A 20871-nucleotide genomic window follows, 5' to 3' on the forward strand; every position below is an offset into this window, starting at 1 on the left:
TTCAATCGCAGTTTATTTACACACTTTACACAAGCGTGAGACAACTTCTCGATGCTGATGTAACAAACGTCCTAATAAAAAAGACGTGTATCTACAACAAGACAGGTGTATTTAAAAGCGAGCGCTCCATCAGCCAATCCCAAACTTACGTTGAGCAGTGGAGGGAGGGCTCTTTTCTAATTTTACCGATTTTGAACCAATCAGACTAGCGCAAGGCGGAGCGTAGTTGCACGGGGGCGTGTCTCGGGCTTTGTGCCGTATCAGCGCTGAAGAGCGTCTGAAGAGAGTAATGGCATGAGCTTTGCGTCGAGATCCCGTCAAACCACTGTACTGCGAATTTCTCGCACCTAAACTTTTGCGCTGTTTACGGAGTACTATTTACCAAACACACGGAGCGCCTCGTTGAATTATTTGCAGCAACACACAGCAGCACCACATCAGAAGTCACTCTTGGGCAGTTGCGTGCCAAAGACATTTTAAATATAAAGGATATGATACTGGACATGTGAAATACAAGGATAACTTGAAAAATGAAGCTGGCGTCTTGTCTGTGTTGCCTCGGCTTTCTTCTCACTTCAGTGGCGATCCGGCTGAACCACTCGCAACAAGGTGAGTAAACGACTGCCCATCGTCTCGTGCGCAAAGGTGATGTGTTCTCATGCGCGCACCTATATGATCGGCATACTTTTTGGGGGATGGAATTGCGCAGTTCCCATCCTCTGGTGTCTGGAACCATCACATCTTTTTTGTCATTCGCTTGATTTGCAATATTGACACCTGTCTGAAATCTATAAGATTGGTATATTAAATGAGTGTCATTCATTCACCACCACAATGATGCAGCATGTAGATTTCATGCATAGAGTCTCTGTGTGTTTGAGCGTAGTAGACTGGCATACAGTTGGAGCTGTGGCACTGATAGCGCAGAATGGCACTGTTGAAGTGGCAGTGAAAGGGGCATTCAGTGTTCGTTGGACGTTGTTTTGTTATTCTCAGCCCGTACACTGTCTGAGAAAGAGTTTAAGCGCTTGTCTGTTTCCCTGCGTGTAAGAGTCGCTTTGTTGACGAACCTCTGGGGTGTGTTTGTTGGTGACCGGTTCGTATTTAACTTTTTTTGTGGGGAGACAAGAAAAGGTTGAAATGACATCATGCTATTAAGTATTAAGGTGCATTTACAGTCTTGACGTTTATTTTTTATTTTACACTGCGATTTTAGGTGTCATTTGTGGTTTGCTTGTATACATATTGTTTTCCCTTTTTATATATGACTGTGACTATGCAGATTTAATGTGTCTCCTGTTTTACCACGTAATAATAATCAGAATTCATACCAACGTTGCGTCCAGATCTCCACATGGTGGTGGTATATGAACCGAGATACACGAATCAAATCTCTCTCTCTCTCTCTCTCTCTCTCTCTCTCTCTCTCTCTCTCTCTCTCTCTCTCTCTCTATTTCACCCGCACACACATACGATGAATAGTCAGCTAATCCTCAAACGTAGCTCCATCAAAATGTATCAATATGAAACACCGGTATCGATTGTCGTATAAATGATGCTGCAATTACCGATTCTCCATCACAGTCGAGCTAAATTGACCCAATTTAAATCCAAGTAAACTTTATAGCGAGGCGATTGTACGATGTTGTGCGTTTGCTTTGGAATACTTTGGGATGCCCGGCAGTTAAAATAGTACGACTACTGTATAGCCTACTGATATTGCTATTAGTCTAGATCAGAAGAACTGATCATTGACTAAAATACAGAATCGACCGTTTCAGTTGACCAACTGAATGTGGGAGAACACAGCTTGATGTTTATGGTTCATTACTAGTGTCAGTGACTTTGGCAAAGAAGCGCGTTGACGCACTTCTGCTCCGCTGCGCGCACACACACGCACACACGGATTGAACCTGCGCTGCCCGGAGCAGACAAGAGGCTTATCGAGTTATTTTATTCATGACATAAATTGAAAACCGTATCGTAAATATACTTTTAGCGAGTCAACAAGTAAAAATAAATAAGAAACGACACATTTCTGCGAAGTAAAATATTGCTGCTATACAAACAGTAAGATTTCCATAACAGTAGGCTAAATATATCCGTCGTGCTATAAAACATGAAGCATGCCACATCAAAACTAATAACATTGATTTTAATTTATTCATTAAAGTTTCGAGTTTATATGTCTTCTGTGTAGAATCCCTGAACCTGTTCGTTCGGTTTAATGTGGAGTTGATGAGAGGTTTGACAATAATGATCCGCGTCATGTGACCACTGCTATGCGCAGTCGTGTTTAAATCACTGTATTGGTCTTTATATGTCTCGCAATCTTTTTGAAGACGGTCGTGCATTTAAATAAGTCTTTTCCGTGACATTTCGGAGTCGTGCCAGTAGAAATGCTCGTGGGAAGAAGAGGAACACAAATATCGGTTTAATAGGCTTAGGTTCGGATGAAGTCTCTGTTGATGAAAATTAATCGTTCAGCAATTAAACTCTTCTTTTTTATATCTGATATTTTCCTCCGGGCGAGGGTTACTGCTATAATAGAGCTGTATAACATTTAAAGCATATGAGACTGATGCTGTGCAGTTCTTAATAAAAACAGCTTCAAACGAGTAGGTTGTTGGGCTTGTTATAATAGCAGAAACCTTTTAGGTGCTAAAAGGCTTTTTAGGTTGTGCTAAATCCTATTTAAAGGGCTCTTTATATTAAAAGGTTAAATTAAAACCAGATCTATTTAATGGCAGATCTTTTACGGAGGTTCGGTTTAGGTCGGTTAAGTAGTATTTATTTCAGTGTTGTTAAATATTGATTTAAATTCGTGTTAAGTCTGTGAAAGAAAATAATTCTTGGCTCAGTTTTGTCTGGTCTGGCATCAGAGCTCATACAAGATTTTGATTGTCAGTGCCCATATGAGGCCCAAGTATCCCACAAGAATCGTCTCTCTTGCCCTACTTTATCATAATTATATTTTTTGCCTAAAAATTTCTGCCGAAATGTTACCACCCTGTCATATGCATCTTTCATAGAATTGCTCATTTACATAATTAACTGTTTCTTATTTATTATTTTAAAAGGCAGATTTGATATAACCCAGCCTTATATATTTCCAGGGATGCACATGTCAAGTTCACAGTACATCTAAATGTTAACATAGTGTAGCGCAGGCGAGAAGCCCTTTCAACAAAGACGGGTAAAGTGTTTACTTTTATTGCGGCTTTGAGAGACCAGCATCTCTCGCACCCTTTTTATTTGGTCAAAGCAAGAGGCAACACTGCTTCAAACGTCTGCCTACACGGCAATAAGCCATTGTCTCACAAAGCCCATTTATTCAGTTTTTCTCCATCGTGGTCCAAGAAAGGCAGGTTGACCTCTGAGCTCATGTGTTTCAATGGGAAGAAAAGCAGCCTTTGATTCTGTTAGTAGTGCCAACTCCTGCCAAGCGAAGGCGGGTTCCTGCACAGCGTGCTCCTCTCCGCTTCTGCGCCGAGTGTCTCTCCCGCTGGACGTGGTCTTACTGACTGTTGCAGTACATGCTTGGTTTAGGACGGTGCCGCCTCACCCCGGTTTATTCTGTAGTGCAGAGAAGCAGGGACTGATGGGAATTAGCTATTTTTAAAAACACATTTTTATTGTTGTTCGCTGTCGGTTTCTTTGGCCTTCAATCACTCAGACCTGCCGTAGGTTTTTACGACTGATTTAAACAATGCTGGTTACAGAGACTGAAATAAAATATTTTAAGATGTTTTTGCTTACGTTCTAACATTTTTGCATTGGACGGATATAAAATTAGCTGAACCCAGAAAACAAAATGTACACATTTTGTCATAATGTTTTCACCTCAATGTCGTTCAAGACTATTTCTTGTATTTCTTTGTAGCTCAAGAAAAGATGTTATGATTTAAATAAGTCAATGGGGCCTGTGTTGTTTGGTAACCAACATTCTTCGAAATATCTTCTTTTGTTTTCTGCAGAAGAAAGTCATACAAGTTTGGAATGATGTAAATGATGCAAGAATTTTCTTTTTTGGGAAAACAATCCCCTTAAGGGTCATTCATACAAAATAAGCAGAGCTTGTGTTTATTGCTGTTATAATTTTTTACATTTTCAATCTTAATTCAATGTGTGTGAACACCCTCTTTCCATTCTTTCCAAAGTACCTTTTTTGAAGGGGTTCTTCTCTGCGCAATAGTATAAATTCAATGACATGGTCATTTGATAGAATTTGTTACAACTAGCGCCTGCACAATATAAAATGCCATTACAAAGCCCGATGTCAAAGAATCACAGGGCCCATATGGGAGAGATAGTGTTTAAACTGCGCCATTGCTTTACATTCATGCACATGCCGTGTTTACCGTCTTCTGTTGGTTCGACAGATTACTGAACTGCTGTCAGTATTCATACATGCAGTGTTTGACCATGGGTAAAAGGGCATGGCAACTCATGTGTAATTCATAACATAAAAATGTTTGCAGACAACACATTCACTACAGACAACAGCTTTTCCCATCTGTAGAGAATCTAAAAGAATCGCATCAGACAGAAGCCGAGCTATTCACTTTTCTAGGTCAGTTACGTGGTAAGTCAGAAGTTCAAATCATTTAACCTCTGACTGCAGAGCCCTGCTGGCTGGGGATATGTTCTTGTTATCTAGAACAGTAGTGATTGCTAGTTTGGCTCCTGCTGTTTTCTTGATTCCCATTTTTTAAAGTTCAGCAGTAATGTGTTGAAAAGAGAGCAATCACACTTAAGTGAATGTAGTGGAATCTAATTGTTTCCAAACAACAGAGGCAAAATACCATTTACAACTTCATCTTCAAATTTGGCATCTTTTGGGGAAAGTTTACCCAAAAATCATTTATTCACCATCATGTCTTTCAAAACCTGTATAGGATTTCTTATGTGAAACACAAAAGAAGATATTTAGAAAAATGTCTCAGTGGTTTTGTTGAATTGAAAGTCAATGGAATGGAAGTCAATGGAACCAGAGTTGCTTGGTTACCAATGTTCTTCAAATGATTCAAAACAAGCTCTTTAAATATCCAAATTGCTAAAAGAATCATTCAGCCAATTTTAGATGAAAGTACGAAACCCCTTTAAGACGTTACAGCAAATCCTTTGCTACCGTTTTCTACTTTCGCAGACTTTATAGATGTTCTCTGTTTTGCCGATAAACAGTTCAGACTTGCAGGCGAGTTTTATAATAGTCCTCTTCACTTTCAACTGACAAGGGTGAAAGATAGACAGCCATGCAGGCAATAAACAGCGCAATGCCAATCCGTCGCTAGCTATTGTTTCACACAAACTTGAGTTCCACCTCTTCGTACTGACAAAATTCATAACATTCACTTCTCTGACTCATTATACATAGTGCTATTCAGAAGTACATGAGCTGTTCAGACATCCATAACTATGAAGTTTGAGAGCTGCTTTTGTCCCTCATTCCCAAAGCCAAAGACAGGCGTTGTCAGCCTACAATTAAGAACAGCAGAGGGGCTGTTAATAAGCGCCGTTCCGAGGAATTCGTCTGTTTGAGGATATAGAAGGAGAGAGCCAAACATTGGCTCTGATTGACACTGCCAATCGTTTAATACGGAGTTGTCCTGCTCTTCTGGCTTCTGCTTTCGTCTGCTTCAAGTCTGCCTTTCAACTTCATTCATTCGTTTTTGTGTGCACGCAACAAAAGGAAGAAATTAGTATGACAATAGATATAGGCCTAATCTTTGCTAAAATGCGCTCATTACCACGGTGCGTGGAATTAAAAGCGATTGTACGGAATTAAAGTAAATTCTGCATCCCCAATTTCCCTCTGTTGTTCTCTCGGAGGACAACAAAGTGAGCTGTTTCTTCTTACTTAAACCTACACCTTACCCTTTTACTTATAAATAATGAAGAGTCCGTATCATTTTTGAGCAATTCTATAAACAAACCGCACCTTACACAACTGACCGTTTCATGTTTTTCGTTCCTTTTTTATTCATTGTTTTGTGGCATTTTTTACATTCATAGTAGCAATATTGACTATTTCAAGACGACTGCCGTGGCCAACTAGTCATAATCTTTACCGGCTTATGTGTGCATGTGAAGAGATATCGGAAAAGTTGTCAAATATGTGGATGAATGGACAGTCAAAATTAAAAAGTTGTAATTAGCGGAGGAGTTAAGCGTTTTCTCGCTCTTTTAGTCTCTCTGTGTCATTGCTGCATAATTAAATGTTTGTATTCCCTCTCAGGGACAGACTTTCATTGTGCTGTGCGCAACAGATACATTTTGTCCCCGCTAATGAAGCTCTCATGGAAGTGAGCGGTTATAGGTGATTTTGCGGCCCATGGTGGCACATAATAGCAGACATCAGGGAGAGAGAGAGAATAGGAGAGAGAAAAAATTTGAGCAGAAAGGAGGAATTAGGAAGGGGAATAAATAGAAAAAAATTCAATTAAATTTTATTTATATAGCACTATTCAAAGCAGCTTTAGAGACTGTACTGTACATCATTATCAAATATTTAATACAAATTATACTGGGAGAAAATTTAAGAGAATATTCACGGTATTATTGCAATTATCAGAAACTTTACATTATTTAATCGAAGTATATTTAATTTAGCTATATTATTATTTTTAAATATTAGCACGTTGCTTGATTTATGACTGTAGTCGTCTGCCTTTGATATGCTGTACAGCTAAATCTACCCGTATAGCATTATATATTTGTGTTTATATTATGCATACAGTATGTATTTGTGTGGATGTATACATCCACTTAAGACAAACATTTTTTCAGTAAGATGTGTGCAATTTTACCCTCATTCCAATTGAATATACCTGTTATAAAAGTTAGCACTTAAAAGAACAGTTCACCCAAAAATAAAGATCCTCGAATTTTTTCAAATCTGTATACATGTCTTTGTTCTGATGAACACAGGGAAAGATCTACATTCTTCAAAACATCTTCTTTTGTGTTCAACAGAACAATGAAATGCATACGGATTTGGATATCTCGAGTAATTGATGACCGAATGTTCATGTTTGGGTGAACTGTTCCTTTAAGTAAACACTGTGGTGCAATGAAAACAAAACCACGGTTTATCTGAGCATCCCAGCCGGCATGACATAACATTGAATCATGCAATGCAGTGACGTTAAGGCGGGACTGTCTGTCTGTCAATGACAGGGAACATGTTTAGGAACCATGTTTAAAATTATTTTTACAATTCAATTTGGTGACGCTTTAAAACTTTAAAAACCGTGCATGCGCTGTTAACACGGTCAGTGATGCATCTGCTAAGCTCTCCTGCGGCCGGGCAGTCACCTTGGTGCAGAGAAAATATAACGTCTGCCGTAAAGCCACATAAAGCATGGAACGAGTTGAAAGGGGTAAATGCAATTGACCTTGGCTGCCTGGCTGACTGCAGGAGGGATGAGCCATGTGCTGAGCAAAGACTGTCATTCGACCTGTAGAACCTTAGAAAAGAGAGTTTAAGAGAGCTTACAAGTGATTGGCTGACTTTGCCGCTGAATAATGTAGTTATTTTACACTGTGAAAGTCTGTTATTAGCTGAAAAATCATACAGTGCTTTTCTTCCCCAATGAATTGACTGAAGCAAGATTGTTACTCTGTTAAAGGTGATATGGTACAGCGGAGTTTTGTGGGTAGGTCAGCACTGCAGGCTTTGGTACAATGAACAAATCCTATTCAAAAGACCAATATCAATTCTGTTGAGTTTTGCTTTTTGTGGCTGTTGACTGTAGACAGCATTGCTTAATGTAGGCGGTCCACTGGTGACCTGCTTGTAGATACAGACAGGCACGCACACGGCTGAGATTGAGACTTGCGGTGTATGGGCACCATGCTGAGGTGTGTACTGTTGGACTGTCCCCTGTTTCCTGATACACACACATAAAGACACATTAAACCCCCAAGCAAGGTGAACATAACGCTGATGCAGGTGCATTTTGTAATATGGAGTGAGACATGAAAAAAGAGAGCGAGTCTCTAATTTTAGCTCCAACGACTTAAGGGCCAGATATTCATTTTTTGTACTTTTTTTGGCATGAGGTTGAGTGTAAAGAGCGTGGGTACAGTTCCCAGGAGCGGTGGGTAAAACGTCCAACACCAGAGAGGCTGGTCAGCCCAATAAATCAGACCTCACTCAGGGGAGCCACAAAATTGTGACAGGGACATTTTATCCCGTTCGACCACCGGACATCTAGTGTCAGATGCTGTATGACGCTCCCTTTCTCTCTGTCTCATGCCTGCATCTTTTCTTTCCAAACTCACCGTTGGCTCACCCTAGGGGTGCTCATGGGATTGTGATCCAGGTTATGAAAGGGGGTAAAAAGTCATGTTAGCTTCATTCATATCTTATACAAGACTCTCTAGAGTCTAGATGTTGACTAGAATTTTGCAGACACTGATCATAAAGAATAAGCTGATTTCCTACCAACTATCCATTAGTTTCTAAAATCAATGCTTTTCATGCAACATATGCAATCCATCCGTCAAATGTCTGTACAGCTTTCTCCCTTTTGGGGTTTCAGGGAGGGAGAGCTGGACCCTATCCCAGCTATCTTGGGCCAAAGGAAACCCTGGACAGGTGATCCATCACAGAGCAGATATGCCATTATTATATTGAACCATCTGACAAGGTGAACGTTTTTAGAAGTAGGTTACAATTACTGGAAGCCACTGATCCAAAGTCAGCTTTGCTTATTCCACCAAAAGTTAAGGTGGGGGTCAAGGTTTTACTGGTTGGCAATATCCATTTGGCCCCTGCTGGTGGATGTTGTTACTACACCATGGCATGAATTGCATCCAATGGCTAACTCCTTGCCCCCCCTCCTCTTTGAAGCACTACTGCAGCTGTCACAGGACTAAGCTGTTGTCGTGTTTTTAGGAAACGTGCTGTTTTGGGTTACTGTAGAAACAACATGCCGAATTCCGTGTAAGGGGATCCGCGGTGTATATGGATTAAAGTAGCTCATTCAAGGTACTAAAAGCATAAGGGTTTCTTTATGTAAGGTCTTTATACATTATGAATATTTAAATGTATTTCTGTCAATAGGTCCTCCTAAATCAATAGTCACTCGTGAAGAACTCGGCACTGTGTGCGCTCTTGAGGAGCCATTGGCCAGTTAGAATTGTCAGCATTTCAGATCATCGTAGCTCAGCTCACAAGTTTAGCGGCTTCCTCGTATATCTTGGTAAAAGGTCAGATTTGGATAGGATAAACTGAATCGAAACCAGAAGTTACAGCTCCCAAAGCATTATCGGCAAATCCGTGTTGTAGCATTTGTTCTATATGTTTACATTATAGTTTTCCTCAACTTTATCCAAACAAATGTTATAATACTGAGTGTGTTTATGTTGAAATGCTGGTGTTGCTGACGGCTTGCAGTGTATGTGTCAGGCACTCCCAGCCTTTACAGGGCATGTTTTGTAATAGAAAAAAAATCTTTCACTTCTCTGCCTTCACTTGTTTGACATTTTCCAATTTTCTCCTTGTCGCTTGTTAAGTTACAGCCTGGTATTGTATTTGAGAGTGATTTTATTTGTGATTGTGCGGACGTTGTGTAAATCTATCGACAGCCGCCGGTTGTTTTATGTCTTTTGCTGTTGATTGAAGGAACTCTTGATCTTTTTGATTTTATAGCCTGACCAAACTCTATTAGAGAGGACCTGCTGTACTCCTGCTCTCCTGACATCTTTTTCTCTTAACATTTTTTCTAATGGCCTTGAAGGCAAAAGCTCATGTACGTGATTTATGTTGCGCTACCTTGACCAAACTCGTCTTTAATTGATTTTTCCGCAAACGCAGCGGCTGGGAAGATATGAGGAAAAAATCTGGTTACGGAAGAAGAGGAATTTTAAAGGAAGTGATTCAGAGGGATGTACTGTGGGAGTGAGCCTCGAGGAAGAACTTTGCAATTTGATTTCCAGTGTTACAACACTGTTCAGAGAAGTTTAACTGTGCAGTGACATCACACGCAACAGACCAATAGCAGTGAAGGCATTTGATTGCATGGGATCTGTCTCATGTTGGAGATTATGTACAGGCAGAATAGAGGAGAAATGAATGCTACTGCGTCAGCGTTCTTTATGATTTGTGCCTACATGCAGGGATGTAATGAAATATAATGCAAGCAAAGCAGCACAAGGAATTGCCAGCGTTCTGAATGAGTTTGATTCATGCATTGAATCCTCATAGCATGCTATATTATGGACTTGCAGTTTATTTACAAAGTACTTTGTTAGTTATTTTGTTTGTTTTGTTACTGTTTCCTCCCGCTGATATTTTAATTTTACATTTAGGAATTTGACAGACACTTCATCCACAGTGACTTACATTACATTCAAGACATAAATCACTGCGGTCGTTCTAAAATCTTGTATCTCCATATTTCATGATTTTATTTTTCGCAATAAATCATTATATATAGTCCTTTATATTTGTCACTGGGTTGTGCAAATATCTAAAATAAGTTTGTCAACTTTGACAACACAATCATTTTAAAGGTGCAGTGTTTCTATTTCCTAAAAAGGTTTCAGATGGACAGTGACGATATTTTAAGTTAGTTTCCATAGCATACATTTTTTCCATATATTTTGGATATGTAAATTTAATGCAATAACATATAGGTGTCCAGGAGTTCAAAACGCCTAGAATGACCGCACATGCATATCCTGACCCAACCCAAGTGTCCCTTTCCCCTAATGTGACACTAAAGCACTCTCTCCGTCTTCTGTACCCCTCGTAGCCTATGTTGAGGTCTGCTGTGGCCTCAGGATAGATAATAGTCAGCGTGGCATTTCCCAGACTCCTCTTACATTACCAGAGCTCCGCGTTCTCTCTTGGGGCTAAACCTGTAAAAGAAAACCACGCTCGGAGATGGGCCAGAAACCCCTGAACAACAAGCACACTCTGTCTGAGTTAAACACCCCCTGTGATGGAGAACCCTTCTCCGAGAGGACTCTTCGATCATGTGGTGGAATACGTTTTTCCCAAAAACACACAGCGTCTCTACATGTAACTCCAAGTTGTTTTGTGGCTTGAGGTTTGCATATTTTCATAGGGCAAACAATGTAACTGTAATACCCTGTGCCTTTCTCTATATGTCCCACTCGCCCGCTGACAAGCGCACTAGCTGACGAGTCAGGCAATAGAATGAATGAAACATTGTTCAAGATGCCAGCTTTTGTCAAGCGGTCAGATCTTGTTATTGGGAAAGTGAAATCTTGTCATCGATCAAAGGTGTCTCTGTTATTTTAGCCAGAAGGTGATAGTTACATGATAAATGGCTAGACTTCACAGAGCCCGAGTACTGTATATATATTTTGTTCTGGCATCTGTAGGCGTTCTTGTGTCAGTCTCTGGTGAAATGCCTGCACACAACAGCTGGGCCCTTTTCCAGGTATTCTTGTTTATCTGTCATGTTTTTTCCTCTCTTTCGTATGCAAACTGGCTTTGAATACATCCAGCTGCGCCCGTTTCCACTTCGCGCACTCTTCCTGAAGTCGATGACTCGTTCAGGCACACATCTCATTAGAACACTTGTTCACCTCCCTTTATGCATGTTTTCAGTACCCTTCTCCGCCTGAGATGAGCTGTAATGGCACCAGCCGGTCACGCCCTCGACCCGTACACAGAACACTCAGCGCTAAAAAGTCAGGGACAATTTTTTTTATAATTTGTTAAAATGTAAGAAAATGGATACCTTTATTGTCGTGTCTTCAAAGGCTGGAATCTAGAATCAGCCTGATGTCATTCCAAGCTGTGACACAAAAAAATATAAGTTCTGTGTTATGGAGGTGTTGCTGGTACCAGCAGCCCAGCAGAAGTAAGGCAGAAAAAAATCTGAACAGAAATCCTGGTATTTCATCAAAAGAATAGTGTTAAAGTTAAGCACAGGTTTTCGACGTCGGTTCTGTGCAAATGAAATGATGCATCCAAGCTGCTTTGTTGTCATCGTGGCACTTGGGTTTTTACATTTCAGTATGCAAATAAATGCAAGAATGAATCATTGGCATTAAAAATGTAAATGTCATTGGAAGTCAGTGGAAGATTTTTTAACTTGAATCTCAAATTGCTTTAGTGTCAAGTCCAAAAGCACAAACATTGAAAATATCTGCAAAAGTTTGAATAAGTTTAATACTTTGGGGAATTTGAAAAGGGAATCCAATTCGAATACAATCTGAAAGTGAGAATTTGGAAGTAGCCTCTGTTGCCCTGTAAGCACAGGGATCAAATCATGACTTTCCCATATGCCCAGCATCATCCAGAATGCCCAGAGTCCTTCCCCTCACACCCTGCCTGTGCTCAACTGGTTACAATCAGCACTGTTGCTTGTGTCAGCATGGCATTGGATTAATTAGGAGGGTATAAGGGCACCCAGCTGCCAGGTCCTATCATTCTAATGGGCACTCATACTTTGTGCCCCTGGGGGAGCTGGCAGGTTTAGCTGCTCTACCCACCAGCATTCCTCTATGAGCACGGTCAGCAAAGAGAGCAACTGTCTCTGTGTGCATGCATATGTACCGCGTAAATTGAATATTACCACGTTCATAAAGGGACACCTTCACTTAAAAAATTTAAATGAGCATTTTGGGGAAAGTTGACCCAAAAATATTTATTCCTTGTATGACTCTATATCTGTTGAAGACCCCCCCACACACACAAAAGATAGTGGTTTTGTGCCCATACAGTGAAAGTCGATGGGGGCCAGTGTTGTTTGGATACCACCATATCTTCTTTTGTGTTACGCAGAGAAAGAAAGTCATACAGGTTTGAAATGACATGAGGTTGAGTAAATGACGAAAGAAGAGTTATTTTTAGGCAAACCATCCCTTTTAAATATCCATCTTAAAACTTGCGCAATAAATGGAAGTCAAACGGATTTGTAACAGAAAGCGACAGCATTTTAATTTTGGCTGAACTGTCCCTATAAATGTTCAGATTTCTTATTCTTAATGCACTTTTGATAGCATTACAGTTTAAACAAATCTCTTATTACAAATCTCAGCTGTGCAAATTATTAAATGTCATCTAATATTTTGCCGCATAAGAGGCTCTAAGCTTAAAATCTAATTTTTGGGGACTGCACAAAGCTGTACGCAGAGCCCCTGAATCAGCAGATATGCTGCTTTGTGTTATCGATCGCTCTGGTGCGTTTCTCTAGCCATCCGTCACGGTGTGAAGAGTGTAGCCCAAAGCGAGACCGAGGGATCCCTGGATGCACTGGTTTGAACAGAGAATAGCCACATCACTGGCCAGTTTTAACAGTTTCTATACCATATTCTGCCAAGCACAGCAAATCCTCTGCTTACCTGCCAGCAAGCATTTATTATATCTCCTGCACGTATATTATAAACATGCTTTCTTACAGTTCAGATCAGGTGGTTTGCCCCATCTGTATTATTAAACTATAATGTATTGCTTTCTTTACACTCATGCTTCTTCAAAATGTACAGATCAGTAGCGTCTAATGTCGGGTGATAGTGTGTTGGCTGCAAAATCTACTTCAGCCATCACATCTGTAGCAGTTCCCTGTGGAAGCTTCTGGGGGCATCAGCAGAGACAAGGAGTGGGGTTCATTTGCCTGCTTTGTAGCCATCTGCCCCTGCATTTCCCAAATTGAATTAATTAGAGCAACAAACCTGACAAAATGCTTGTTAGAGAGACACTCCAGATTGTTGCCACAATTAAGCAGGTGGGGTGGGGAGTAGACGATAGGTCCGCCCACTATGCATTTAGACTCAAAAATCACTTACATGCACATTTGGTTTAATTGGTAAGATCACGTAAAACCCAAGTTTACTCTTTAGCATCATTTGGTTTGAAACATAAAACTGCAGGTTCGTTTATGCTCTTTTCTTTATGTGTTGATGTCAAATGACGTCAAACTGGCATTTGTCATCATATCTGACAGCTCAACCAATAAATCTAAATTATAAGCCCACTAATCGCGATAAATCGAGTCCAATTTTACACTCCAATGTGTATATATATATATACAAACAAACATGGATTTTACTTAGGAAATATATGTAATATATACTTGTTGTTTATATATGTATATATTTATAATATCCAAAATTAGACTCTATCTTTCTTTCAAAAATCATGTTTTTTTATTGTGCATTCCAATTAATGTCAATCAAACTGCAGTTGGTTTGTTTTGATTTAAGCCATAATAACAAACAATACAGCAAACTAACAAAATAAAACGCAATATATATTTTTATAAATTGCTCATTGTGGAACCACACTCTTAATTTTTATTTATGCATAAATGTATATACATAATAACTATTTACATGATGTAAACATTTGTTATATACATTTGTATGCATTTATACAGTATATACAGCTGCGCACTAAATCAAAAGACCATTTTTAAATGATTTTCAGTTTTTCCGAATTTACTATTTATAGGTATTTGTTTAGATAAAAGGCGAATTTTTGTTTAATTCTGAGAACAATATTTCTCCCAAACAGAAACATAAAAGATGCTCTATATTTTTTCAGACCTTAAATACTGCAAAGAAAACATGTTCATATTCACTTTTAAGCAATACAACAGTAATATTTGCATTTGGGAAAAGTAAAAAATTTTGAATTATATAATTATATGTTATAAGCTTGGTTTTTATCACAGTTTGCTGTTGCGTGAATTTGTGGCTCCTGAGGTTTGATTTTGTTCAATTCAACAGACACTGAACTAGAATGTACACAATACATCTAGAAATGATGGTTACGTGAACTTTTGTAATGGTCTCTAATTTATTTTTCTCTAAGTTATTTTGGAACCAATTAATAATTCATTTCTGCTATTCACATATTTCCTAATACAAAATCGACACCTAAAATACTTGTAATTTCCTATGAGATCATTTTGTGTATCACTGCTGTGAAAGTTCAACTTCAAGTTGTAAGCCATTATAAATACAGAATAAACAAACCTTTAAATTATCTCTCTTTTGCTTATAGTGAGACTTCTAGACCCCGTAGAGATGAATGTACATTCACAGCAATAGAATTGCGAGAAGTGATGGCACTTGCTCTCTCGCTGACAAAAAGGATACAGCCCGTCGGGCTATGAAGGGTTGAGGATGTTGCACTAATGGCTGAGATGCTAATGAAGGCATGAATGAATAACTAAGAGGAAGGATTGTTTATGCGAGCTGCATGTGAGGCGAGGAGAATTTGCAGTCGTTCTAGCAGAAGCTCCAACAACACGCAGCTGCAAATTGGCAGCGGTGTTCTGCCCCGTATTGCGTTTTGCTGCCTTTCCGGTTGTACACATACACACTCGCCGCGGCTAGAACTGTCACCGGCACTCACATCGTCCGTCAAACCGGCGTCTCGGGCAGGGACGAAGGCTAAAAGGCCAAGCACTGATTGGCAGGGGACATCTCCTCACTTCAGCAGCAGACTCTCATTGCTTTCCTCTTCTTTTACTGGCTCTGACGCATTTTTGTGGTGTTTATGTATGTATGTATGCATGCAGGGTTTTGATTTTGGACCTCTGGTATTATTTGTGTAATTTCACTTTGGCTTTTTACAGTTATCTACGGTATCAAGTAAACAAGAATTATCTTGACATGGAATATGCATTTGATTAAACCAATCTGCATTTGGAAAATGTTCTATGTATTGACAATCATAAACACTCTTATTAATTAAGATAACCAACTGATAATTATTTCTAAGGGATATGAAACAAGGTTCAAAAAAAGGAAGGAAGGAGACGGAATCCGGCAAAGATATATCATCTTTAATAAATAAATATGAACGTAAATAGACAGCCGGCAGCCCCCTCACGGGCGACTCAGACGACTCAAGCACAAACCGGCGACTCAAACACAAACCATAACTAAAAGCCAGGCCTGGTCCTCTCTCACTGACGTGGTCCGGTCGCTCGTCCTTTTATGCTCCCGATCTCCTCCGTGAAGCGAGACAGGTGCGCGTACAGCCGGCCTTGAATCCTGGTTCTCGTCCCGCCTACCTCACTACATGATAGTTCACCGAAAAATATTTTTGCCACCATTTAATCACCCTCATGTCATTCTAAGAAAAGTTATATTTTGAATAGAGACATTTATATCTTATTTTCAAAATATCTTATTTTGTGCTTTACCGAAGAAAGAGCCGTATACAGGTTTTATACAACATGAGGGTGAATAAATCATGACGCAGTTAACATTTTTGGGTGAAGTACGCATTTAATGAAAAGCTGATTATGTGTATAATAATTCAACTGATATCATCAGAACACAACATCTGATTATAGCATCTAAATGGTGATGTGAGGGCAAGTAGAGGGTCTTTGTGCCTGAGATGGATCCTACTTGTTCCCCAATGTCTAATCAATAAAGCACAAAACAGAATCCCGTGATAAGATATTTTCTAAACCATTTCTGTAAAGATCTTTCCTCAAGTAAAACCAATTATGTTTTGCAGCAGATAGGTAACAGAGTGGTGTTTACTGGTGTCCATATGCTGAGCACACAGGTAAGGGGCAGTAATGGTGAAGTACATAGCAGGTGGTGGATAATCCAACACGTTGGCTTGCACGGAGTCATATTGAGAACACTGTTGGAGAGTTTGCTCTGTTTCTCTAAGTATCCCATCAGGAGAAGCTGTAATACTATATGCTTGAAGGTTATTTTGAAAACCTCTGTTATTTTAGATGCACATATACTGCATAGATTACACAGTGTAACAAGTTTTTGTTTTGCCCAACCTTTTTTAAGTTCTTGTGCAATTCTGTGGTGCAAATTATTGTGGTAATATTTATTTTCATGTATGTTTAGCTCAAGTAAATTTTGAGCTTATATCATTAATTGTGATACTGTATGTTGGTACATTGCAAATAAACAAAAACTGAACAAATTTTCACATCTTTAAAAAAATATTTTCTAACTGAACAGAAAATTCTAGAAATTACTGTAGGGAAGGTGGGATGAAGCGATGATGGGTGACTACGGATTCCCTCATGCTTTCTGCATTCCAGTCAATCCAATTTAAGGCAGAAGTCAGCATGTGTGCTCAGCCATGCAGCGTGATTGCGTTTGATCGCTCGTCTATCTCTCGTATGTTGGTCTCTCTTCTCGTTGGAGTTCAATGAGCTTGTTTGTGCTTGTTTGCCCATCTAGGTATCCAGTTACCCATCACCCTCTGGTTTCGAGAGTAGGGCACAGTCAAGTTTCTATAGCCGCTGGAAGCAAAGCAAAATGTTCAACGTCTAGAATAGGCTCCCAATTAGCGGAATTAGCTGCAGATCAAAGAAGACAATTAAAGGTGGTACGAGCACAGGGGCGGGCAGGATGCCGACTTCATTTGCATCTCAACGCTGCAGCGGCACTCTGCACGGCAGCGAGCTCTTACGGCTCATTACCGGCATTTGAACAACGTGGTTGTGCAGATCCACAGCTCCACTGTTGAAAAAAATTACATTGGAATTTCATCATGAGCTTAATGTGTGAATTAAATGTGATGTGAGAAAGACGGGCAAATGTCTTGTCTGTTTGTGATGACAAACAGGGAGAGAGAATACAATGCTAGAGAAATAAGACTTTGTATGTTTTACGTGCATGTATGTAGGTGTTATTGCATGCGTAACCTGCAGTCTTTTAACATGCGCATTTGTGTTTTTCTTGTACTGGTGTGGATATAAATCTATATTTGAAATGAGTTTGTTTGTGTGAGAGAGACAGACAGAGGTCAGTGAGATGTGTTTGTGGTTGTGCATCATAAATAATCAGGCAGTTATTTTCATCGTGCAGCATTCTTGATGATCAAACACCATTGATCACATGTCATACCTGAGGGCTATATCGCATCACGGAGGATCATTGGATGTCTGTCTGCTGCTTTCTCAGTACTGTCAGTCAGTTTCAGTGTACAGCTATGATCTTCGTCTGAAGTGTTTGATAAATGGCAGGTCTGTCACCGCGCTGACCTCTCGCTTCTGCTGAAGTGTCATTCTTTAGTGCTCAGGAGACCCATCCACGCTTATGTTAAAGTACAGTTCATGAACCTGCCTCCAAGTTCCGGAGTTTAAATGCTGCTTATTCACCGTGACTGCCGCTGTGTTTAAAAGAACAGTTCACCCAAAAATGAAATTTCTGTCATCATTTTCTCACCCTCAAGTTGTTCCAAATATGTGTACATTTCTTTGTTGTGATAAACACAGAGAAAGATATTTGGATGAATGCTTGCATAACTACACAGTTGTTTGCCACCATTGACTGCCGTAGTAGGAAATGTTTCTTTGAAAATGTCTTTGTTCTGTTGAACACAAAAGTTTTGAAGAATGTAGGAAACAAACAGTTCTGGGGCACTTTTGAGAACAGAACAAAGACATTTATACGGATTTGGAATATCTCGAGGGTGAGTAAATGATGACAGAATTTGTCTCTTTAAGGTGTAACACTTCAAAAATCCCCATGAAATCAGAATCGTCCCTATTTACCTATAGTGCACACATTATGAGTTTTATCATCTTTAATCACAGTTTTTAAAATGTACTTCCCCTGTCTGATGATGTCATTTTGACGGCTTAAGACTAAAATACAAGTCTTTTGCTCAGATTTTGCCCAGATTTTCAGTATGGACTTGTTGCAGAAAGTCTGTGCCAGTCTGCAGATTTGATCAGTTAGTGCTTTTCTATCCGAATCTTTCAAAAAGTCTGCAAGTGTGTGATGTCTAGTTTTAAAAAAATCAGTTCGGATAATATAAGTCCTGTAATGTTTTCCAGCCATTAGGTGAACATTTGTTAACCTGTAAAAAATAATTAAATAAATGAATACAGTAAGTTTCAGTGCTTATCGTTTTCTCCATAGAAAGGCCATTTATTATAGACTAAGCTGCAAAAACATCATGTTGGGTAATACTGTATTATTGTTTAACATCAGAAGAACATATGATTAAACTTGTGCTGTTCTGGCTGTGTGTAACCATTTTTGTGTGGATTGCGAAGTGAATAAAAAAAGTGCCTATTATTGTAGAATGGGGCAATGCAAACCATATTAGAGTTGACCAAAAACCAGTGGAAAAGGCGATTTTTATAAGGAAGGGGGGGCATATACTGTAAGTGAGGGGTCTTAAAGGGGCAACAGTCAATTTTATTACAAATGGTCAGAGAGGGCCTGGAATATGAAAACTAAATTATGAACTTTATTAACATTTTTAGTGGCTCTCATGATATAATAATTATACAGTACAATGAAAAAAAGTTTTCGATCACTTTAATTCTCTATAACTCTCTAACTTAAATCTTAATCTTTTTAATGTTTGTGGGGTTCAAGATTTGATAAGTCTCCCCTCCATCTATTAGAGACTCTCCCAGTATTCATCACTATACAATTAGCATTGTTAGATGATCTCGCAGAAATCGCAGTCATTACTGCGTAAATATTGTCTTTATGCCCTTTATACTGTGCATTATTTTTTACGAATGTAACTTGATGAAAGTTCCTCTGATTTATGTGTTGCATCTAGTGGAATGTCGACTTGCGGCGTACCAGTTGAACAATGCACTGCATTTTATCTTCTCCGAGGAGGGCGGAAGGCTCGCCACTTTGTCTTTATGAGGTGTTTTTAATTGTTCGTCCACATGTCCCCTTTAGCTTCTGACACGGTCTTTGATTGATGTTCCTTCTAATCACCATAATGGCCGGTGGAGCGTAATTCTGCCAACAGCGTCTCTCCGCCGGCACTGAGAAATGCCCCTGGAGCACAGCCTTCTTCTGTTCTTATTGAGTGATGAGCAGAACGTAAGTCAGGGTGAGCCTGGATCACAGCTCCTCTGGGGCAGAGAAATAAACGTCGCTCTTCCTAATGCAATCGTCAGATATTCAGCGACGGTTGGGGTGACAGATGTTGTTGTAGAGAGCGTGCAGGTCAAGTCAGAGCATTTAGAGATTACAACACGTTTTCCATGATCACATTCAGCTTTTGAACATTCTAAGTTGGCAACAAATTTTTTAATGGAGACGCCAAACGGATTGGAAGATGTTTTTCCAGCTGAAGCTTCTTATCAAGCTAGCCTAAGGTGTTTTTCTCATATTTCTTTCCCTGCAATGCTTTAATTTTCCACATTTATTCAACTTAATTTGTTCTGTCATCCTTTTTTCCTTTATTCTTCCGACTCCGACTCCCTCCTCTGTTTTCATTTTCCCCACTATCTCTTTATTACTGTCAGTAAATAGCATTCACAAAATGGGATTGTTAAATATTGCACTTATCTTTAAAAGAGCAGCTGTAGCTGAACTGATAGCGTAGCCTAAAGAACAGCCGGTGGCTTCGGTACCTGCACAGAACTTCTATGGCTAGCGGGCTAAATGGAAATGGTCTGTTTGCGTCTCCTGATCAACTCATTAGGGGTGGAATAGCACTTGAATTGTATTACTAGACTAACATTATGTGATGCCTTAAGTTTTTCTTGTAGACACAGAATGTTGGTAAACTCATCGTAACTCACTGCTGTTTCTTATCAGACGGCCATTAAAATGCAACTCTTAAAGGGACAGTTCACTAAAATGTCTGCCATAGTTTTCTCGTGCTGTTCCAAACTTGTAACGCTTTCAAAAGATGTTGCAGTCGTGATAACACAATATAAAAAGTCTGCAAAAAATACTAATTTAATATACTTTCCTTGCAAACAGTCAAGAAGTTAAGGGACTAGTTGAGTTGAGAAATGAGCATTTAATGCGACATTTGGTAAGCTGTTGCTTCGATAAAACTCAAGCTGGCATGGACTCCACAAGGATCATGAGGTTTTGTACAAACATTTGATCTCAGCAAGATTTGAGAATGTTCCTCACTTGATCTTCAACAGAAATCTGGTCTTTTGTTCAAAGGAG

The 20871-nt window shown here is 39.5% G+C and overlaps 1 protein-coding gene across 2 annotated transcripts in view; it reads left to right on the forward strand.

Moving 5' to 3' along the window:
- Nucleotides 1-530: 530 nt before the first annotated feature.
- erbb4b (erb-b2 receptor tyrosine kinase 4b) overlaps nt 531-20871 on the forward strand; it is a gene marked incomplete at both ends in the record, with an annotated part of 235030 nt that continues 214689 nt past the window's right edge. For both annotated transcript variants that reach the window (XM_079465171.1, XM_079465170.1), the window contains one exon: nt 531-609. In XM_079465171.1, the coding sequence (XP_079321297.1) occupies nt 531-609 (79 nt within the window). The remainder of the gene's footprint in view (nt 610-20871) is intronic.

The sequence above is a fragment of the Barbatula barbatula genome, assembly GCF_947034865.1.
Source record: "Barbatula barbatula genome assembly, chromosome: 9".
Classification (NCBI taxonomy): domain Eukaryota; kingdom Metazoa; phylum Chordata; class Actinopteri; order Cypriniformes; family Nemacheilidae; genus Barbatula; species Barbatula barbatula.